Source organism: Acanthochromis polyacanthus, chromosome 2, assembly GCF_021347895.1.
Source record: "Acanthochromis polyacanthus isolate Apoly-LR-REF ecotype Palm Island chromosome 2, KAUST_Apoly_ChrSc, whole genome shotgun sequence".
In the NCBI taxonomy this organism is placed as follows: Eukaryota; Metazoa; Chordata; class Actinopteri; family Pomacentridae; genus Acanthochromis; species Acanthochromis polyacanthus.
Window position 1 is genome coordinate 10,217,992 of NC_067114.1, and position 24,490 is coordinate 10,242,481.

General features: G+C 42.4%; 1 protein-coding gene across 10 annotated transcripts in view; it reads left to right on the top strand.

Annotated features, from left to right (window-relative positions):
• Positions 1 to 24,490, top strand: part of sox6 (SRY-box transcription factor 6) — a 135,267-nt gene that overhangs the window by 84,350 nt on the left and 26,427 nt on the right. For 8 of the 10 annotated variants that reach the window (XM_051944874.1, XM_051944876.1, XM_051944873.1 and 5 more), the window contains 3 exons: positions 11,672 to 11,795; positions 15,559 to 15,638; positions 23,798 to 23,947. In XM_051944874.1, the coding sequence (XP_051800834.1) occupies positions 11,672 to 11,795; positions 15,559 to 15,638; positions 23,798 to 23,947 (354 nt within the window). The remainder of the gene's footprint in view (positions 1 to 11,671; positions 11,796 to 15,558; positions 15,639 to 23,797; positions 23,948 to 24,490) is intronic. The other 2 variants (XM_022192272.2, XM_022192275.2) reach the window with 1 other exon arrangement.

A 24,490-nucleotide genomic window follows, 5' to 3' on the forward strand; every position in this document is an offset into this window, starting at 1 on the left:
CAGGGCTTTTTGTGTCACAATCACACACTTTCTCCTCCTGCTTCTAATGGAGTATTTACTGCAAATGAGCAGCTAAACAGCATCACATTGATCATCGGACTGTTGACACTGTTTTCTGGCATGTTCTTTCATATGTATTTTCCAGTACCAGTACATGAGAGTTAAATTTAAGTCTCTTTTCTGGATTTAAAAATAAAATAAAATGATGATATGGCGCTCGGTGAAACTCAAGTGACAGTACTGTCCATAGTCGTGCCATAAGCATCCATCCCCTGACCTCATGCGGTAATAGCCGTAGTTCATGTATTCCTCAAGGATGTGTCTGTTGAGATACAAACCGTGGTATGGCTCTGCCACGCAGGCACGCAAATACACATATAAATGCAAAGAGGTGATCGTGTACGGCACACAGGCACACAGGGACCCACGCACTGATACACACATCAAGAGAATAAATGCTGGCTGAAAGGTCAGGGTGAACTTTATCTTCACAAACAGGCTGGAGAAAGCACAGCTCCCCAGATGAAACAGAGGGACACTTTTAATCCAGAACATTTAATTTAAAATTTTTATCCATCAAAAGCATCACAATATCATGACACTGTCACTGACTTTGGCATTGATGTACCAACCCTGAGTACATCCAGGATTGGAGAGATAACCATTTCTATAGAGGCCGTAGTCAACAATAGTTTTTTTTTTTTTCACACTTGTTTTTCAAACCTGTTCCAAAACTGTTCTTTAAGCAGGTCTGCTTCTATTTATCTTCCTTTTACCTGTTATTCTCTCCCCACACCATGGTCTGGCTTCAAACTCCAACCTCACTATATGTACACACGCATTATCTGTGCCTGTACTTTTAACCTTGCGTCCACAAGGATACACAAACACAGCATGTGTGTATCTCTTCCATTTGAAAAGGAAAACCAGAGATTAAAAGACAGGGCCAGCATATGATTGTCCACTACACGCTTTAAAGTCTTAGAGGTTTTCTCACATGTGCCTTTGATGGTGTAAAGAAACAGTGGGAGACATGCAAATGTCCAATGCCACACATCTGAAATTTAAACAGAAAGTGCAATTACACCAGCATTACATCGAGAATTAATTCATAAGGTAGATTTTAGGACATATATTTTCGAAAAGACACTCAGATATGTAGACAAACATGTGGTCTGACTTTACAAAGCTCTACAGTAGCTGCATATAGTTCATACTGTAAAATGGGTGTATCATGTGTTATTCAGTCTTTCAGCTTGAAATACTATTTGCACAGTTTTAAACTAAATTGAGCAAACCAAAATACACCCTTTCTATTCCTTTACATACATTTTGTTTTACTGTAAATACACTAATTATACATGCTGGTGTTTGCTTTCAGTTAATACATTTCTACAAGAGGTAAAAAAATTACAAAAAAAATAGAAAAATCTGGACAGCAATGCCTTTCAGTCATTTAGAAATGGAAGAAACCTGAAAATTCACAGGGAGAATTCTGTAAATGGGTCTTCTGTATTCAGAAGCTATAGGGTCTGCCCTGTTAAACACTTAGACTTTTGTGTTACACAATCTCTTTCTTTTTCTAATCATTTTTGTAACCACTTTTGCTACAACCTGCACCAAACACACTTAGTTTATAGATATAGAACAACACCATAACCTGTGCAGCTTCATACAACTTAGAAGCACTTCTGGCAGATATTCCAACTTTGAAGCTCTCTGGAAACATCTGCCTTAGCCAAGCAAATCTGGATTTGCTTTTGTTATTTCACGTGCACCGTGCAGATGTGGCATGACAGATGTCTTATGTCTAGCTTGACCAACAGCTATCATCAAGTCATTTTTCAAATCTCCAGTAAAATCCTGCTCCGTCTTTTAGGTGTGCCACTCAGAGACTTCTACATTCTTGTTGTGATGCCATTCCAGTGTGATTCGGATGTAGCTTACGGTGGTTGGGGTCGCGGTCATGGTCCTGTTGCAACATAAATCATCAAGCCGATGTAAGCTCTTTGGCACTGTCAGGCAGTTTCCCACAAATAATTGGCCTGCACTCAGTATTCCCATCCTCACGAGCCCCGCGCAGCTTTTTACAACAGATGAAGCATTAAACCTTTGTATAACGCTGCACAAATAGTTATCTATCCAAGTCTCCCAGCACGAATGCAAACAAATACTATCAAATTAGTGTTCGGAGTATATGATAAATTGCCTGCTGGCTGGTAATCACTTTTTTTTAAAACTATCATAAAAGGGAATACATGCATGTTATCCAATCCAGTGCATTCATTTAATTCTCTCATTCTGTTTGGTTGCCAATTTAGGGAAGCAAAAGCCCAAAAATACAACATTATGGTAAATATTTTAAATCAATCAGATGAGTTTAGATGAACACAGGGCCGTATGGTAATTGCATAAAGATAATAGCGCTAATTTGTGTATTCTCAGATGCTTTTGTTGTCTCCCCGGCACAAATGATTTTCTCAGTGTGAGACTTATTAATGCACTGGTAAAAAGAAAAAAAAAAAGAACAAACACAAAAATAGACATTGTTAAAGAGAATGTGTAAGTCCCCCAATTAGCACAGCTAGACTGGAACTGTTAGCATGATAATAAGAGAATAATAGAGGAGGGAAATGATAATGCGTGTGTGTTTAAGTGTGTGCTGCAGCGTGTGCACTCGTGCCTGTGTAGTTTCTGTGCTGCCAGTTCTTTCCCTTGTGTTGAAGAGCTCAGTGTTAGCCTGCTAGTAGGATTATGTGGGGGCATTAACAGCCTAGTCAGACAGGCTTGGCTCTCACCCAGGGAGGCTCAGTCCAGCATGTTCATCCTCCATTTAAGGAGACTGTTAGCTGATGAAGATGTGCACATGCAAGACTGAAGATAAAAGAAAGCGGTGACCCGACTCATTAGCCCCAGTGATTTAATATATTGACACTTGGATACAAATAATTCCATTTAGTGGACTCTATCGGTGGGGTGGGAGGGATCAATTTAATTAGTTATGAAATGTGACTCCTTGTCAGGGAGCAGAAGAAATGCTGACGCTAAACAAAGTCATGTGCAATCTAAACAATAAAGCCATCACGGCCCTGTTAAAACTTAATGATGCACAAAAAGGTGTTATAGGCACAATGTCAGCAATAGCAGTGATGGTTTGTAAATGAAGCTAAGTGGGTGGACAGTTGATAACTAATGCTATTTGTGTGTTAAACCAAATCCTTGCTTTAGAACTATAAACCGTAGATGCTGCCCGGAATGGTCTGAGGTCTGTGGGTTTTGTCCTATTAGGATGTGATGCAGTTTTCTTTTTTTCTGGATAAAATGCAGTGTCTGTTTACTTAACACAAGTGTGAAGTTGCAACACCGCACAGGCAGGGCTCCTCAACAGTACTTTAGAAGAAAATATGCGATGTGCAGACTAGAAATAAAAAGATTAAGCATAACACCTGAGTATCTTTCAAATAAAACATAAGCTTGCTTGCTTGCATTTGGCAATGGGGTAGGAATGTAGACAAACATAGGTCAATTATTGCTGTAAATTACACAATAAAACCATGCATTTGTGTAACTGGGCTTTGTATTCACACACCTTAGCAGTTTAAGCAGCGATAATTAATACAAGCTTCCATGTGAGAGGTGCCACATGAATAGCTGTAACGTGTGAAATCACACCTGAGGGTCTACTTAAAATTAGTCACCTGAGGGGTTTCTACAGCAGCCCTGGGACAGGTTAATTTATGACACACAAACTCAAGCTCATACATCACTTCTCACACGTGATGGCATAATTGACACAACACAGGAGATTATCTGGCAAAGAGGAATGTGTATTTGTCTTTTAAATTAATTACCATGCTAAATAATCCTGATATATGAACATCTATTCTTTCCATACATGTTAGATGAATGGAGTGCTTTTAGGGTACGTCTCAATATCACAATACAGCACCTGTTCGGAGGCGCACAAGCCTTCCCTAGATGAAGGACAGGCAGCTACACTTAACGCCCATTGTATCCCAAGCCTTCGAAAGGAAAAATATCAGTTGAGGGAGAACACATCCTCCAGTGTGATGCTGACTTAGTTTCCTCTCCCCTGCTGCATGGGCTGTGTTTTCTCTGCTAATGTTGAGCAAACTGTTTTGTCTTTGCATCGGCTTTGCGTGGCCGTCGTCCTCAGCAGTGGGCACACTCACAGGGAGAAGGAGCTGCATTAATAGACTCTACTGTGTACAGGCAGCCGGCAGCGAGAAAGGGGCGCGTGTTTTCTTAGGGCTGGGGTGGCAAAGCAAAGCATTCAGCCCATGGCTAATGCAAAAAAGGAGCTTTTTGTTTTTGGGGCGGAGGAGAGTCCAAGCATTCCCCAACAGAACACAATGAATGAGCTATTTTGTCCTGCACAGTTTTTTTTTTTTTTTGTAAAACCAGTGACACATTTTTGTTTGTTTTTTCAAAGAACTACATTCTCCAAATACTGTTTTCTTCTTTAAATATTTCCTTGAATTTAATTTAATTCTCAAATATAATTCAATCAAGCAGTATTTTTCAAGCATGCTGCTGTATCCCCTCCCTTGTTTGATCTTTTATAAAAAGCTGTGGTTTTTCTTGCCCATCATTACGGTGACATTTGAGCATTCTTGAAAGTCTCAGTGCACTTGTGCGTCTAATAAAGTTGCCCCTCCTGACAGGGAGGGTCTCTGCTGAACAACAGAATGGCCTCTGTTGTGTTCTGTAGCCCCAGCAGCTGGGAGGTAACAGTGAAGACAGAGGCTCAGTCTATGAGAGGGGAACAGGACAGTGGGGGAAACCCAGCCGTAGTGTGGAACATCCCATGACACAAATTACGGGTGGTCTTCTGTTTCACACTCAGACAAAACTATTCTCATTAAATCTATATCAGGAAAAGAGCCTTTTGGATGCATTTTACAAGCTCCATAGCCAAATATAACAGAGGCAATGTAAAACCAAAAGAAAACAAATTATTGTACAATTACTTTGTAAAATTCCAAACAGTTACCAGTGGAAAAACATGTTTATGTCGCTGTACTTGCTCCAGAGTGTTAAAGTTGTGATATTTCAAACCTTAGAGTCACATTACTTCATAAGCCTCACATACTTAAACCCCTCTATTTCCCACTGCCCGACAATCTGACTAACCCGTGTCCAATGTTCTTTAAAAACTCAGTTGCCCCAGTGCAATGAGGGTCTGAGGCAGTTCACTTATTCCCATTTCCATACAGTGAGGATGTATATACAGGATAATCATGCCAACCCCAAACACAATGTTTTGGGATATTTTTTCTACGCTTGTTCTCTTCTTTCTTGTCATTACACATACTGTTTGAGGGAGTCCCCAAGGATCTGGCTAGTTTACTAGGAACCTTAATTTTATAGCCAGATCTTGAAAAACGAAATTCATTCTTACTTCCGCGTATGCTGCCTAAAAACGCTAATATTCTTTGAAATCCAATGCAGACATTTCTTTGAAAAACAATCAATATTTTTAGAGTGTAATGCAGGATTGTGGAGCAGCGTGCATGTAATTGCTGCTGTACAGTGAGTCAGCATATAATGCATTTAATTTTTTAAAATGTGGTCAGACAAGCTAGAGCATGAAAACTCCCTTCAGTCACAATAACATACAGTAAGTACAAAAGTGTAAAGAAAAAAAATGCACAACTTAAATCCTGACCTTGACATTTCTGTTCTCTTTAATACAGACATTTTTAAAAAATATTCATGCCTGCTTTAAATCTTCTTGGACATGCACTGACTTACTGTTTATAAATGTCTTTTGTCTTACTTTGCCTATTTCATCTATTTGCGTCATACTTGAGGTCAGACTTTTGTTATTCTTTCTTCAATGTTTAAAACTGAAACTATATTAAATCCAAGCAGTGTGCAGAAACCCTGTAAATACCAGAGAGTGTATTTAAGCAAACAGTAGGCTGCAGTTTTATCCTGGATTCCAAGGAAGTCAAGAGGAGCCATGAGGTGGAGGAGGGCTAGACTGGAGGGATTTGGGGTGGGGTGTGCTAGGCGGGTCAGGGGGTTGGACTACCCTGCTTTCAAGCTCCCGTCGACTTAATATAGACATATTGGAATGGCTGTTTTCCAAGAAGGCTTGTTGTACTGTGTAAGGAATTAGTGGAACCAGAACTCACCATTGGTTATTCCCTCTGGATAGCCTGACCTCACTCAAGTGTCTGGATTTGCTGCATTTTATCCGGAACAGCACATATGAGTGATGTCTGCCGTTGCATTCAAATCCAAGTAAACAGTGCCTACTATCTGAGCTGGTGCTGTACCACAAGCATTCACAGAAAATATTAGGATGCTTGTATACCACTGATCTGTCTTTTGACTTGTCAAAGGGTGCGAAACTTGGATTTTAGATGCAGGAAGGAAGTGAGGAGAAAAGGTTGGAGATTTGATCAGGACAAGGGCCCTTTGTTGGTGACCCAAAGTTCCCCATTATAATTTCCAGAGCAGACAAGCAAGAATAATGTGCTTCAGTTGAGTGGGTGGTAATATGAGGACCTTCATTCAAAGGCAGGAGTCTGGAGCATCAAAGTCTGCTTCAAATCTATTGATCAATTTGTCTGATTACCATTAGTTACAGACAAATCCAAACACCACCACATCTCTGCTGGATCAATGTGCATGTCTGCCATGTGATGCTCAGTGTGCAGCAGTAAGTGACTAGTAGTAAAGAGCTAATAAGGGCTCTAAGAGCACTTGATTGTTTCTTAGAGGAAAAATTGTAAAGCAGCACAGAGTATCCTGCACAAGTGCTTCCTCTGAATGATTTTCCTCCTGGTTAAGCTGCAGTACGGTGCACACCCAGCAGGCTGTGTACACAGTGGCCGGTGTTAAACATATCCTGCTGTCTAGTGTCAGTTTTACTGTGTGTGCTGCTGTTGGGATGTAGCCAGACTTGCCAACTAGCTCGAGATCACTTTCACTTTAAATGGATCACAAAAGGTGATTTCTACTCGCAGGCATTTGGTGCGCAGCTCAGTAGGGAGCAGAGAGGAACAAAGTGTGAACTATCAGTTCTTACAGCAACAGCTGGAGTCTATCCTCCTTGGGTAAAATTACAGAAACCCTCCTACAGAAAATGTGAAAAAGAAGATTAGCGAGGAGTGCGGATCTGACAGCTACTAAAGTGTGGAAGTAATTTTATTAAAATTAGATGTCAGTGAAATGTGAATCCTCCTCTCAATGATTAGTGGTGATTGTGATTTTTTTTTCCTATTGGGAAAGGCATCTATTATAATCTAAATAATTTTACAGAATTAGAAATCCTCGCTGTGAACTTCGCTGAATTTTTTTGGCTACTTGCGGTGGTTTTGCTGTCAGTATTTTCACAAAAATACTTGAAGTGGTTTTACTTTTTAAGTCTCCTCCTGGCAAATGAATGCAGATTATATCCAACTTAAGGATCTGTGTGAGAGGTGTGTTAAAAGGTGTCAAGTAGCAATTCATCAGAATGGAAGACCCAGGATCTCACAGGCCCTTTCAAGCTAATAACCATGAACCATGATGACAACAAGATAGATGCTGGCCTTTTTTGCCACTTTTGTATTTTAATCTTGTTAGTACTGACTGATTCTGGCAGTAAAAACACAAAACGGACACACTTTCCTTCACATAGCGCCTTGCGGTCTATAGTGAGTAGAAAACTTGAGTGTGGATCAGTGCATGGAAGTGTGAAAGGGTTCAGAGGGAAAGACAGCAGGGGGTCTCGAGCCCTCCTGGGTGCTTTGTAGAGGCTATAACAGACATTGAGGAGCATGGGTGTTGACAGGGTCCCAAGTGAGTGCTGTAATGCGCTGTACATCTCCATTTGCACTGAGTGTTTTGGAGCTGCTTGCATGAGTGTTGTAGGTAGATGCTCCCTAGTCTATAAAAACACCACCACTCTTTTTTTTATTGGCTCAAATATTTTATAGTATTTTCTGAGCTGAATGCAGCTCTGTAGAAATATATTTATACATGAAATATGCTTTTTAATCACCCAGCTTGTTAGAAATAAAAGTGCATCTTTCATTTAAAATATATGAAGTGCTATCTGTATTCCACCATAAGTAATAATGTTATGCGTTATAATAAAAAGCAAATCTAGCATTAGTAAAAGTATATCATGCATGCATTAATGCAGCATTAAAATGAATCTGGGTGTGTGTGCTTGCGTGTGTGTGCATTCTGCATGTGTTGTGAGTGCTGGGAGAAATAAAGAGAGCTCTTTCAAGTATACCGTCTTTTTACACCTTGTGTATTTACACATCAGACATCTGAGCCGTCTGGCTCGCCCTCTGCAGTCTGACCGCAGGTCGGGCTGCTGTTGTATACCATTGTGCAGTCAGTTGATCTACTGTAACAGATTTCTTGTTTAACTTGCTTAATTTAATGCAGGATTTATTTGCGCAAATGAAAGACTTGTTAAAGTTCCTAAATTACAAAACTACAAAAGAACAAAGGTGTAACTGAGCTACATATTGCAAAAATTAAAGTTTTCTCTTCTATAGTATGGTATGTGTATGGTTTCCTATTCGCATAGGAGCTGCAAGTTGATTCTATTTATCAAATACCAGCATCTCCTTGAGAGGGAAACAGATTGCGTGCTGGCCTGCTACAGACTTCATCAGGTCATCTGAATTGATGATACATGTTGCAAGACAGCCGAGTTCCCCCGGAAACCTCTGTTGGAGCGCGTGCTGGCAGAGACGGGGGCCTCAGCCAAGTCTGTCTGACTGATCACTACAGATGCTCCTCTTCAAGTATTCCGAGTCAGATCCTTAGTGCTTGGTCTTGAGGGACAAACAATAGCACCTGTTCCTCATAAGATAGCCCATTCATGTATCTTTAATGAAGCCTGGGGGCAGATGGTGTGAAATGACATTATCCAGTACTTAGCAGTGCTAAGACAAAGGAAGAGCAGTGCCAGCACAACAATGCTGCTTTATTTACGACGAGAAGGGAGGACGCTGCCCGAGTACCCCACTCACATCTGCTCCACTTCATTCTCCGACTCCTCAAGATCATCTTGGCAATAGAAATATCCCGGGCACTCAGCCCATACATAGATGAACTTGAGGGTAACTCTTAAAGGGGGGTTGGGTTAGTAGCACCAGAGCGAGCATGGAAGCCACACATCCATACACACTTTCATTCTGTCTGTTTTTTTTCATATACATTCTAAATTTTTTTCTATTACCTTGACAGTTTTAAAAATAAGGAAAAAAAGCTGTCATGAAAATGTTATCATCTGCTCAGCCACTGTGCCAGCTGTTAATTGACAGCTCAACTAACCTCCACTATTTGTTGCCACCTTGAAGCTCCTCAAAATTTGATTCGCCTTTCTCTGACATTAGCTGCTGTAAATTAAACTTTAATGCGTGGAGCTTATTACTGCAAATCACAGCCATTCAAATTCGGTGCATTTATTTCCCCTTCAATGCACATTTCTGCTGTCTTGCCTCGATGAATGTTGTCTACACTGTTCCACATTTTAAAATAATAATGGTAATAAAAGCTGATATCCCAGAAGAAATTAAATCATTTGGCGCTTATCATTTTGTGTTGCTGGAGAAAAATACATCCATGCATCAGATGTCTTGTGCTGATGTTTCATTGTATCTAGAGTGGAAAATCTCTATATCTCTTGTACAATTCAGTTATGTTAATCAATGGAGTCATATTTGTCCTTTTCAAATAATTAAAAGCAGATATAGCATGCAAATGTATGATATTTAAACCCCCACCCCACCCCCACCCCCCACCCCCTCTTCAAAAAAGCAGCTGTTTTCCTGGTTGTCCTGGTCCAGTATTCGTAGTGGTATTTTTAACATTACACCATACTCTAAAGGTGTTTGGTTTTAGGAAGGTGCTTGGAGCTGTTAATCCGATAAACTCCAAGTATTTACACAAAAAATATACTGGAACTTTGAATTTACTGCTGATGCGTGTTAGCTAATTCCTGAAAAACATGGCCTGCCATGCAACACACTTGCAGCACACTTAAAGGGATAGGGACTTAAGGGAGTCCTTTTCTGCCCTGTGACTGCCGTACATTCAGCAACAGACTCCATCTGTTTTAACAGTCCAAATATACAGACAGAGAAAAGCTGTGTTCCCCTGTGTCCCCCCGCCTGTCACTGGCCCTACCTCATGTTGTGACATTAATTATTGTGTTTTTCCATATGTTCCATACATGCAAGGCCAAGCTCCATCTTTCATCCCTTCAGCCTGGAAACTTGGAACGCAAATCCCTATAAAGCAATGTTTTATTTAAGGACATTTGTCGCAGTCTCCTTGGCCATTTATTTTTCTTCAGCAACAGCATATTTTGCAGAATTACTTTTGGAAGAATTACATACTTTTCTATTCTTCCATAATGCACTTTCTGCACTTGCACTTCTATAAAAGCTCAGTAGACATAAAATGGTTCTATTTATTTAGTTTTCAGTCTAGCTTTGCACCTCTGGACAGATCAATAAAGTTGTTTTAAGTAGGTTTGGCGTGCTGGCGCTGAGAGAAACTGGGTGCAACTACACCTGGAAAGGGTCTACAGGGGGAGCAGCATAGGCTGAAAAAGTGGAGATCATAGCAGACCTCAGCCAGAACACGGGACAGGTTGATTTCATGCCCCAATGCAGCGGCAGTAATTGCACCCAGACCCGTTTTATTGCGAGTTGATTTTAAGGAGGGATGAATGGAGAAACATTCTGTAAAGTGTTTATTTTGGGGGATGACCTTTATTAACCCATTTTCCAGGCAGGTTCCCCTGAGGTGATCTGGCTCAGTGCTAGATTAACCCTCGCAGGCCCATGGTAGCCAGGCTGCTCCCTATCATAGAGTTTCAGGAAGCTGGGAATGACAGTAAAATTGGACTTGCAACATGTGTGCAAACCCCCACACACCACTTTTGAGACATGAGGTACTCACCCACCCTTGACACACAAGTGTAGGGAGTCTGTGCCGATATTCCCAGTAGGCGAGTCAGCAACAGGCAGGATGGTGAAGGTTAATATGTGAGTCGAACACAGGGACAGAATGACATTGAAATGAAATACAGGGAACAGCGAGCACTTTTCAACTGCCTTTTCTCTTTCCTCCACTGAAAACAGTTGTCGTAAATTGCTTGGATTGTCTGTAGGCTTTTATCAGCTAAATAAACAATCATCTGAGATTATGTGAGTAACTGAAGTACCCTTGAGCTGAGTGTGTGTGTTCATGCATGTACATGCTGATCAGGTTTGTCCTGCATGTGTGTAATACATTCAGCAACCATCTTGCTGACAAGTTGTATCTACAGCAAACAGCCAAGGTGATGGTGAATGCTTCTTTCAACTTCTCCACAGAAGCTGTGCGAACCTACTGCGCCTCTCTGCTCTCTGTTCTGTATGTCACTTCCTCCAACTGATGCAGGAACAATGTTTGTATGCTGAGCCCTTTGATGTACCAAGGTTAAATTGTGGTTTGGATTAAGAGCAGGCATAGCACGGTCAGGTATTGTGTGAGCACACGAGGGCCGTCATTGCCGCAGAGCCCCCTGTCAGCACGCGTTAGGAAGAGCTGTGATCTGGCCTCCCCCTGAGTGGGCTCTGTGTTTCTGTGTACCATGCCTATGCTTAGGCCTCTCTCTGATCTCTGCTCCCTATCTGTTCAGCAGGTCCAGGGTCACATGCCTCCGCTCATGATCCCCATTTTTCCACACGACCAACGCACTCTAGCAGCAGCAGCTGCCGCCCAGCAAGGCTTTCTCTTCCCTCCGGGAATGTCTTATAAGCCAGGTATGCTCGAAAATTATAATTTTTTTTTCATTGTTTCCTCCCTTTCCCATAGCTTGCCATGTCTTTCAATCTTCCACCTTTATTCGCAATTCTACTTTTTTGAGTTAAAGTTGTAGTAAAGAAAAAGTGCTTAATTTACACTGAAAGTTGTTGGCATGCTCTGCTCTGTCTGAACTTGGATTTGAGACCAAGGCCATGGAATGTTCTAGTCCATGTGGAACAATAGATATGGACAGAGAGGCACAGGAATGTAAACATGTTGTCAACATGAAAGTATCTTTTAGGGCTGTGCAGGCCATAATCATTTTTCAAGTATCCACTGTTAGAGATCCAATAAAAGAGAAGATGAACCCTGCTATTGTTACGTGCAGTCAAGAAGCAGCTCCCCAATTATGGTTTACCACAATTATGTCTTAAGATAGTGAAATTAAGCAATTAAAAGGTGGATAGTTTGAGGATGATGTAAGAACAGGTTTGCCCTACATATAACTGTTTTCATTGCCTGTAACAACATGCCTTGTTCTCTCCTTTTGTCTTTTGGACCAAGTAAAAAAGAAGCTCCACCACCTTAAAAAAAAGAAGTTGTTTTTTTTAAATTGTTTCAACATGTTGACTGATGCCCTGCCAAACCTCTTACACTCCCATATCCTGGTAAAAATTAAAGATGTGCCACCACTTACTACTGTACACTTAACAAATACAACAAAAAAGATCCATGCGTCTTAGCCTAAGCTTTCCACATCACAAGGCCAACTTGGTGCCAAGTTCAAGCAATTTTTGTGTCTATGAGGTAGTCAATCAAGTTCAATTCAATTTATCCACAAAAACGTTTTCCTATTTTCACTCCCACACACACAAATAGAATGAGACAGTGTTTTGTCGATGAAAACCTCACTGTTTAAAAGAAAAAAGATTTATGAGTCAGCTTGAAAAAGGAAAGTCCTTGTCTGCCTTAAAACAGTACCAGAATGAGGAAGAGGACTGAAATCTGAAAAAGAAACACTGGGCTGTCAGCAGGTTCGCAACAGAACATTAAAAGGTGTGGTAGTGCAGTTAATGAATTAACTATAAAACCACAGGATGAAAAAGAAAGTCAGCTATTTTGGAACTATGGAGCCATGACAGCTTAAACAAAATGCCTGAGGGGGAGTATTTTACCACTGTGCTTTTCGCAATAGGTCTGACACGGAAAATGTTTTAGTTCAAATAACAGGAGCTATTATGGAATCATGGTCAGGGGTCACCATTTGTATGGTTCCTGCATTATTCATGAGTTCATGAAGAAATGGCAAAAGGGGGTTTGAAAATTACTCTTGTAGTCAGGAGAGGTATTTTCAATGCCTTTATTATTTCTCCCCGTTCAACACAACATACACAATATACCCAGAGAGGACAATGTTATCATCACCACCTGCAGGGTATACAGGAAGCCGCCGTGTCCTTTCTCCATGAAGTGAGTGGCCAAGCATTCACTTCCAAGACTAAGGCACACTAATCTGATGTTATCATTTTGAGACAGCCCCCAGGGACCACTGCTTATGACCCCCAACCCTGTGGTGCTCACATGGCAACAGAGTCATTCTGGCACCATGGTGGTAACTCATCACCCCATCCACTGGCTGTGCTCAATGGTCTGGTGTTGCATGGTAGACAAGCACAGTCATAGAAGCACCAAGTCATCTTTTAAACAAATAGATTCAAGTTAGGCATCCCAGTCTATTCGCACTGTTTACACAGACATGGCGGCATTCAGTCTGAGGTGCCTCTAATGGACCTGCAGAATGACCCCATAGTCTTTAGGTTCCTCTGCCAGTCTTCCTCATAGACGTCCTGCTGACAGATGATAGTCTCCTCATGCCATTTTATTTTATTACTACATTTAATCTGTTTTCGGATATTGTGACATTTGTTATTTAAGTCACCAAGTTGGACAACATGGTTTTCTTAGGCTTAGCTATCAAAAACATAAAACTAAACACATTTGTTTATTTTAATTTGCTTGTGAGACTGTTTTACTGTTAAGTCTTTGGATACTTAAATGACTGTTTAAAAGTCTGTGAGAAGAGATGATCCAGTTTGAGGGTTGCAGTCATAAACTTCATTCATCATCATTTGATCTGCCCTAAGAAAGGTCTGAGCTACATCTGTCAACCCTCAGCAGATCTATGACTTATATTTCATAGCACCGCATGAGCAGGGGAAATATAGCCTGTTGTGGCCATGGCGTCACCTGCACCACTCCCCCTCCTCCTTCTGCATTTTAGAATTCAGGCTCTGGGCATGGAACCAGCCAGTTAAAAACAAGGAAAAAAAGTTTAAATGTAATTTCTTTTCACTAGTGAGTGACACTAACCTGGCACAGTGCCTATTCTCCTGGAGTCTGGTGCCTCCAAGTAGACTGCCTGCACCCAGGACCTAGACCTCGGAGCTTGAGACCCCCCCCAAGTGGTCGCGGTGTAGCACATGACCCTCGCCAGGTTTCACATGACATCCAAAGACACCCAGTCATTTATTATCCCCGAACCCTACGTCACAGACAGCACAGAGCAAACGAGACAGGGAGAAAGCGATACCAAAAAAGAGGAGGTGTGGAAATAACCACAGTGTACCTCCATACATCCAACCTAGCACTATTTGAAACCACTTCTGCTGTGTGATTTTATTTGCTACTAAATGGGGATTGAATTTCCATGGCCTGTATCACATTGTGCTGTGCTGTACAAGATTGCAAAGTGAGGCGAGCAGACGAGGGCAAAGTGAAAGAGAAGGTATATACATTTACCTTGTCTGTGGCTTAATGGCTCCATATGTTTGTGAGGAGAAGTGACAGGCAGAAGTGGGGTCTGAGCGAGGGCCAACTACCCCTCCCCGCACCCACTGTGCACCCCCGCCTCCCCTCCTCCAGACACATGCCTCCTACCAACCTCCCCTCGATGAATGCCGTGCTTCCCCGTCTCGCTGGGGATGTTCTGTCCATCTCAACACACTACGTTGAGTGTGTAAAAGCTTCTGCACCTCCATGGACATCACTCACACTGCAGCCATTTTTATATCTGCGTCTGACAAACGTGCTGATGGTGGGCCAGCAGAAGTGAATAGTAATGAATAGTGCTGCTATTTGAAGCCCAATTCCTCCGTGTTTGATCACAGTGATATGTGAGATAAGAATGTGTGGAGTGTTTTTTTTCACCCTTGTTATTGTGACTGCACACTTGTTCTAACCAGTTTGCATACAAGTGTTTTCAGTGCGCTGCCAAAGCTATCACTGAGAAACAAACAATGTTGTGTTGAACAATAGCCAGACAAGTCTACAGCTGTATGAACTGCCTGAGAGAACATGCTGGTCCTTTTACATAATCGCTAACTGAATACCAGGGGAGATATTTAACATCTAATCAGAACAGAAACACACATACACATGCACACACAAAACAAACCTTAGAAGAACTTTTAACTTGTTTGACTATGTATTAGTCACTGTTGTCATGGTGTTTTCCAGTGTGAGTAGAGCACAGGTGGAATAAGGAGGTGAATGGTGTGAAATGTTCCTTAGTAATCCTGTTCCAGTCAAACCACCTTAGCCTTTTGTTAATGCAGATGTTTGGGAATGAAGCCAAGAGTTCGTTGAAATGTGCCACATTGCTGTGGCAAAAGTAATGCAGGGCCCAGAATCTGTGTTGGCACTTGCCTGGTCGCTGTGGGCCGGCTCATTGTCTGAACCTGTATGCATTGTTGTCTCTCTCTCCCCCTCCTTCTCTGACAGGTGATAACTACCCGGTGCAGTTCATTCCATCTACAATGGCAGCTGCAGCAGCGTCAGGACTCAGCCCCCTCCAGCTTCAGGTATGTACAGTACTATGACAAAGAATGCTAGGGACGCTCGCCAAGCTCGGGGCAGAAAGGATGGCTAAGCAGCTGTACGCTAAGTAATGAGCTGCACACTAAATAATCCTGGAGGCCCCCAGCTCACACACGCTTATCACCTTACATATGTAATTTATCCCATTTTATAGAGGATTTATCCCCACTAACTCTGCCAGACAGAGGAGTTGGGAAGATAATAGTTATTAGAGAGAATGAGAATCGCTTTGGTTGCCTTAATCGCCTGCCAGTGAATTTATCAGAAGACAATTGACTGTGTAAGAATGTCTTTCTTATTGCTTTAGTCTAGCAGAGTCCCAGCACTATTTATTTTATCCCTATAAAGAAAACAATTAAGAAGTAAGACTAGTATAATTTGAATATCCATGTAATAAAAAATAGCTCAGCACTTTGTGTGTAAAACAAAGTGAAGCTGAGTGGGGGTTTTGAGCCACAAAAAATATTGAGATAGGTTCCAAGCCCTACAGGCACCTCCAGGACTTCTCTCACACAGCATTTAAAAGAGCTGAACCCAGGCCAGAGCTTAACCTGAGGCCATAATGTTTAATGTGAATAATTATCTGCATTCTACTCTTCAAATTGTTCCTATTGGAAACATTACTGTGACCAGGGATTCTTTCAGCCCATGTGTGATCCTTGTTTTCAAATTGGTGATAATGGGTGGCAGAGCTGCTTGTTGCTTCTTTAATTATCAGTTTCCTTTGCAGTTGTGAGTAATTGTAGATCTTGCATCTGTTTGAAGCCAGAAATCAGCACTGTTCATGGGAGACAAAAGGAGCAAACAAATTATCTCTGCTAACATACAGTTAAGTGGCAATTGCTGCTTTGTCAACAACAGCAGAAAGTTGGTCTATAGCTGCAACATGTGATGCTCAACAGCACAAAGTTTTGACAGGATTAAAAAAAAGAGAGAGCTCAAGACTGAGAGAGGAACTCTCTGCACACTGATATATGTGGCGTTTGTCCTTCGGAGGCTACCACTGTCAGTGTTAACGAGCCTTGGCAAGTTCTAACAATGCATGCAGCTGGCTCCAAAGAGCTGTGCGTCATTATGCAGCCAAAAGAAAAGCTATCAGAAGCACGTAAGGTGTTAAATGAGTCTGCTCATGTTTGAAGATGTGTAAGAGTAAAAGACGGAGTTTGTGAGCATGCTTCTGGAGCTTAGTTTGTGTGTCATAGGGAAGTTCATTGGGAAGGAGTGTCAGTTCAGACAGGCATACTCAGGCTATTTATAGGGGTGTATGAGGTCAGATGAGACAGTCATATATCTGAAGGTTGGGGTGAGAAGGGGAGACGGGTCGAGAGTCATTAATTCTGATTATGTATCTAACCCTGGGAATGGGCAAAAACAGTGCCTCCAAGACCATGACTTGGCTGACCTTTACAGAACACAGTAAACAAAAAGAGGTGCATTTTCCATTAATTGAAGTCTGTCAGCCTGTCACATATTCCGCCTGCTGGCTGCTATTTACTCTGCATAGAAATTCCCCTTAAAACAGTAAGGCAAGTCAAACATGCCCTTTTCTACATGGCTGGGATCAACAAACTATGTGACTGCCACCACTTCCTCTACAAAGCACTGGGAGCCTGGTATGATTAAAAACATCATATCAACCCAGACATGGAATGAACTTAGAGTTGTCTGATCCCTTTTGAGAGCAATAATAGCACCGGCAACCTCCTTCTTCTTCAAAATTAAAGTACTGAAAAGTGTACCTAAATACACGCATGTAAAAAAGAAACAGAGAAAAATGTTCCCCTGACAAAGAACAACAAAACAGAATAAGAAGACATATTGGGTCCACTCTTATGATGCAATTAAATGGAATATTTGGAATAAAAGCATATTAAAAATAAGATAAAATGAGGTGATTTAAAGCCTCCCTGCATATATTATTTGTTCCTTAAGTTTATAATTTATGCATCATCAAGCACAATTCTCCATTAACCCTTTGAACTATTCTGAAATGCTCTAGTTTTCACCTTCAAACCCATTGTTTATCTTTTTTATACACACACACACTCACAGATACAAAATCCCACACACATATGGCTGAATAGGCGGCCCTCCTCAATTAAAATATCTCTTGCTGTCAGCTGCATGGCAAGGTATAATTTTCACCAATTTACTCAGTTTAGATTGTGCAATATATGAACCTTAAAAAATTATCCTATTGGTAGAATTAATTCCCACAATGCTGCTGAGGTAATGTGATCAGCCATCCAGCCAGAGAGGCTCGCCGCTCCGTCAGTCTTAATGTTGGCCACGCAGCCTCTTCACAATCTCCTCTGTCATAACAGTCTGGGAACCTCCCCCATTTCCCCACCCGTTCTCTCTAACAGAAGAAAACCCAACAAGGTAACAAAGGCTTAGAGCTGATGGATGTAAATGAATCTTGCCGGATGCGTTTGAGTGTTGGGAGACTGTAATTTGCTTGTCAATACAGGGTGGTAGCATCACTCTGGTGGCTGGCAGTCTGCAAGTGGCTGTCACCAGGCATCGCTGTACCACAGGGCAATTTCACTCAATGTTTTCCTGACAGATTGGCTCTGGTCTGCAACTCACAGGAGAGGAGGCGGGTAAACTATCCCAGCGCGACATGCCCCTCTTCATTAGTGCCCACACAGAGCTGGGATGAGCCGAGGACCAGCAGGAAACAATGGCTCCATCCCTGCCTGTCCTTCACTGATTACAACTGACACGTCTCACCTAACAGAAGAAATTGTGCTCAGATTGTACCCCAATCTGTCCCCACACCTACTATATTCAATCGAGTGGAGAGACAAGAAGGGCATTTCCCTAATTCCACAAAAGAATTTTCGATTTGGGAGAGCATTTAATTTGCTGTTTGCACTATTCCTCGCTCCAGTTGCCAAGTGAAAAACTATTTACTTAAGGAGAATATGCACTTAATATACATCACTTGTCCTTTTTTTTGTACAGAGCCCATGAACAGTAGGACAACCTCCAAGAAACTCCTGTTGTTGTTTTTTGTCTATCATTGAAAGCAGACTTAGGGGTTCAAGCCATTTTAAAGAAAGAATTATTGGCTAAAACAGAACATCTGGGTTCTCAGTATGTAGAATCACTGTTGGACTAAATAAATAGAAACCCACTGCTTTCACTCAGTCAAAGCTCCATTTTCTATCTCCTGCTGTCTCTGTGTCTTACTTTTCCAATATCCAATCCACATCTTAAACCATCTCTAAGTGTCTTAGTTTGTGTCTCTCTCAATTATTCCCCCCCGCATGCGTTTGTCTTGCCTTTTTCCCCCTCTCTGAATTGTTCAGGCCCATGACGTCCTCATACCCGTACTGAAAGTCAAACCGCTTGAGATAAGACTTAACACCGCAATTACATTTCGCCACATTTGCTATGGCATCTCTCTCGGCCCGTGATAAACCTGGGCCCAGTCTCAGCTCATGCTCCCACTGTAAAGATGAAAAGCAGCCCATATGCTTAGCAACAACCAGATCTCAAGCAGACAGACACATCTGAAGGAGTACTCACTGGCTTAGACGACTGGAGTGATAAGAAAGAGTGTTACACAGTCAGGGACAAACAGGAAGAAAGTGGGAGAGCAGCAAACCGCACATTATCTTTTGTTTGGATGTAAATGCCTGTGCAGTACAGATGTGAAGAAACAGCTTCTATCATTAACAAGTGAAGCACTTTTGACTTTGAAAGAGAGGGAGAGAGAAGGAGGGGGAAAAAGAGAGAACAGACATACTGTAGAGAGCAGCTGTTTCTGTGTTTATGAGCAAAGGAGCTTGGTCTTTGAAGGTAACCCAGAGCAGTGCAGCAATGCTAGAGAGTGTGGAAGGCTGGCTAATAGGACGGCTAGGTGAGCAGCTGGATAGAGGCAGTGGTGAACAGAGGGACAGATGGACAGATAGAGTGGATAATGCAGTGAGCAGCAGTGAATGAGAGGGCTGGCTCTGGGGCCCCTGGGCCTGGACTACCCACACCCACACTTACACAAGACAGACTGATTGTGGGTATATATGCCAAAGAGAAACTGAGAGAGAAGGACGTAAATGTGTATGCTGTAGTTGTATGATAGAGGAAACAGAAAAAAGGCGAGACGGGGGGGGGGGGGGGGGGGGGGGGGGGGGGGGGGTTCGAGCAGAGCAGGTTGGGTGCCAGCAGATGAGACAGATGTTGAGCCATACTGGAAAGCATCGGCACAGTGCACCAGGACGCCTTCCTCCACTCTTTGACATCTGGGCCTAGCCTGGGTCAGCCTGCATGGTCGCCCTGGGCAATGAGCCTGTACAAGCCTTGTGGCAAACGGGGCTGGCGCTGTGCTGCGTTTTAAATGGTGTGGTGCACTGAAGCACAGTTAATGCCCTCATATCCAGCCCAGTGCTCAGTGCCCAGGCCAGGCAGAGGTGAATGAGACATTGACATACAGGCAAACAGACACACCCGCACACAAAGAGATGAGTCTGTTTGAAAGACTGCGGGCATCAGATAAAGCCTACCTCATATAAAGTAAGATGCTGGTTTTTCAAATTTGTTTAGGCTTAAAGGACGTTTTTGTTCTTCATGTTTGTATTTTTGCAGGCTATAAATGTGCAACACACCATTGTTGCCAGCAGCAGGAAATCTGACAAATATCTGTCCCTATATTTTCCAGCACATATTGCCACATATTACTGAATCTTTGCTTTCTTAAAAAAAAAGGAAAAAGATGTACATTTGTTTTTCAACAGTTTTTCTATTTAAACTGCAAGCCTCCCCATATTATTCCTCATTATTGATTATTGTATTGTATATTTAGCAAGAGTGTCAGCTTTATTTAACTAAACAAACATTGGACGCCCGCCTTGATTGTGCATCATACTTCTGAGATGTCCAACATCATCAGCAGAGTGTGTAATCTCAGTTTAATGTCGCAGGCAGAAAAGTGAACCTCCCCATTTAACCTCTGCTGCTTCCAGAGGGCTTGTTTTTAATTACCAGAGGCTAACAGGCTGACCTTGGGCGTGCTGCACTCACTTTGAATCTATGCTTGCTGAGATCTGCTCTGCTCTACTGGGAAACAAGGAATGATGAGGTCAGAAGACAGACATTAGGTTTAGTGTTTGTTTGTCATCTCATTTATGTATGCTGTTTGGTGGTATTGTATTACAAGGATGCTGTATGTCCGTGCACACTTTTAATAATGGCAAATGGCATGGAATTCTTCATGCATTCAAAATACGAGAAAATATATACTACACAAGCACATACCAGTTTCAAACACCCTTATTACAAATCCATCAGCTGCACATCATCCTACAAGTTGTAGCTTATTGTGCTTCACAAGTGCTTTTCATGAACAAAGGTATAATATATGTACTTAAAGCTGAAAGTCCTGATGAAATCAAGTAAAACAACAAGTGTTAAGAATACAGAGGGGGAAAAGGGATACGAGAATGAAAACACAAGAGTCTCTACTAAGGCTTTCACCTTCTCCTCCACCACTCCAGAGTTGGAGCATTGACTTTCAGCTTGACCCTCATTACCATGAACCTTTTACTGCCCCCACCTGGCAAGTAGATATGAAGAAGGTGGTGGTATATGTGAGAGAGTCAACTGAGGGAAACAGGCAGATGTCTTCTGCTTAGGGCAGGGGTGTCAAGATCCGTTCCTGGAGGGCCACTATCCTGCATGTTTTAGAGGTTTCCCTCTTCCAACACACCTGATTCAAATGATCAGGCTCGTTATCAGGCTTCTGCCAAGCTTGATGATAAGCTGATCATTTGAATCAGGTGTGTTGGAAGAGGGAAACATCTAAAACATGCAGGATAGTGGCCCTCCAGGAACTGAGTTTGACACCCCTGGCTTAGGGAGACCAGCCTTGGCAGGATGCATCATCTCAATGACAGCGTAGTCTTCATTATACTGACAGCTTTCTGTTACATGAGGCTGTAAGTAGGTGCCTGGGTGTCAAACAATTCTGTAATACAACGTATATTTACAGTTTTTTTAACCTTCCAAAATAAGCTGTATTACTAAAGCAAAAGCCTCCAGATTCCAGACACACATTTAACACTGACATTTTTCCTATCTGTGCTTAAAAAGCCTATGTTAGGTTAGCAGACCGTTCATCTGTCTGTCCTCTTGATTGTATTTATTGTTCTTTGGCTCTTGGAGTGTTCCTGGTCACTAGAATAACCACTGCTTCTCACCCCATGGCACTGACCTGCTAATCACTGCTGGTATCCAGACTGTGTGCATTTTGAAGCAAAGTCTAATTATGCTCTTTTTCCGGAACAATAAAGTTCTTCCCACTCAGGTCAGAGTCGTGCCCATCAATGAGCCTGTTAGCAAACATCTGTCCAACAGACTTACATTTCCATGTAGCCTGGAGTGACAAACACTAAATGGAGACTCCTTCCTTCTCCCTCTCTTTTCTGTCACCTCCCTCTCTCTAACCCCACCACCCACTTCACCCACACACACACACACACTCAGACACACTGAGTGCCCTTACCACTGACATTAACTAAGTTTCACTCAGACGAGAAGAAAATAGAGTTAGGGCCGCTCCTGTGCCCGATCCTGCCGGACACAAAAGGCTGTTTGTGAGGGAGGTGGAGGCAGTGCTATCATTGTGGGAACATAATCAGGCTGTCATTTCCGCTGCCCATGTGCTGTTGTTATCCTTAGGTCCCCTGGAAGAATGGACCTTTTGTACTGTCGCTTATGTGGCAGCGATAAAGTTTCTTACAGGAGCACATGTGTGTTTATATCTGGAGATATGTGCATGAACATAAAGTGCTTTGTTAGGCTTTAGTCTTCACTTTAAACTGCCAAAGGTGAGGACTGCAGGGCCGTGTTGCTTCCCCCCTCCTCCACACAAATGCTGTCTCTATGTTGCCAGTCGAACCAGGAAATGAGACAAGGTTTGCTGATTGGCCAGCGGAAGAGAAATTAGATTCTCTCTGACAGCACCATCTGACTGAATAACACAACAAACCATAAGGTTTACCTAGTCTGGGGATAGCAAGCCAGTGGGGGAGGTAAGGGGTACTATCTGTCTGATGAAGTGAGGTCCAACACTATGTGGAGTAACACATTTTCTCAGACAGTAGCTCTATTTGACAGACCCCTACCATTTGCAGCAGGAGACAAAACCCAATTTCATCACTTACCTGGTGGCCAATCAATACTGGCCAGGGATGGAAAGAAGTCTCAACAGTGCAGGAACGCTGGGTTCTGTGGGCACAGAAAGAAGAAGGACAATATTAATAATTTACTTAAATTAGTGAAGCTATGATAATCAGATTCGATCTAAAAGATAGATGCACAACTTGACGTCATGTAACATTATCCAGGACAAAGGATAAATTACTGCCAAAAATGTGATCCATCAGACAATTAGTCTGTGGCTCACCAGATTTTTTTAAATACTCCCAACTCCAATAATAGAATGGGTCACATTTAACCACATAATCAGTCCAGTGGTGTAACGTAAATTGCGCTTTCAAGAGCTCAACCCTGTAAAAGGCGCAACAGTTGTTGAGCGCTTTGCCAGTCATGCTCTTGTGTGGCTATGTCACCAGCAGTTGGAAACCTTAGTGATTTAACACCAAGGAAAATAACAGTGACTACATCACTTCTTTGTACAGGTTTCTAAGCCTTAATAATGTGTGTGTTTAACATATTCTGTGATGACAATCCAACTGAGGTTGGTTGTGGAACAGGACCGTCTCACATGGCTGTGTGGAGACAAATCACAGGCCAGAAACTTCAATAGGAAGTTGTGTAGATCTAGAGAAATGAGAGATCTTTGCTAACACACTTGCATCCAGTCGGCAAACTTTTCTCTGTGATGAGTGGAAAATAGGGGCTCCAAGTATTTTGAATGAAAGCCATCTCTGTGTGGTTTTTAAGACTGCTGTCTCTCTCTGGGTTCAGCCTTTGAAATACAGTTAAGACCTTTGATGGAGGTTCTCTGCCAGCCTCATGGAAAGAGAGGAAAGACGTAAAAGAGAAGGGGGGAGATGAAGGCAGACACAGAAGCAGAGAGAGTGAGAGTTCTAGGGAGAGGAAAAGACAGAATATAAAACTTTGAATGTTTGCTGGATTTGGATGTTAACGCCTTGCGGGTTTCTCCTCCTCCCTACAGCAACTGTATGCCGCCCAGCTTGCCAGCATGCAGGTCTCTCCTGGAGCCAAGATGCCTCCACTCCCCCAGCCCCTCAATGCTAGTGGGCCCATTTCCCCCTCATCTCTGAAGAATGACAAGAGTTCCTCCAGCCCCATCACTCAAGTCAAGGTACAGCCCACAACTCCTTCAACCAGCCCACCCAGCAGCACGGGCTTTGAGTGGTACTTGACCCAGCCTAGCGTAGTCGGTGTTGTCTGAATAAACTAGCACCTACAATGTTCACTGCTTCAGTGCTACAGCCGGCCGGTGGTGAGCCCAGCCTCTAACAGGCCATCAATCTCTGGGGCTTTAACAAGGCCCTCACTCTCTTAACCAGAACTCTGTGGACATGGTTGCTATAGCTATGGCTGCTCCAAGCCAGTAATTTGTGGAACATGTTTTTTTTTTTTTTACAATGAAAAATCTTTTCCTCTTTCTGCAACTAAAATGGAATAAAACCATTACAATGGTGCTTTACAATTGCTGACAAAAGTGAAGAAAAAAAAGTGGGACTGAACTTTTTTTTGGCCTTGTAAACAAAGCAAATGCAGGAAGCATTTTCTGCTGCTGTGTGGCATGACTCCACCAGACCTCCATGCAAAGGAACAGGACACATACATCATTCCCACTCACTAAAGCCATAATCAGAAACATACACCCATTTGAAGTAGT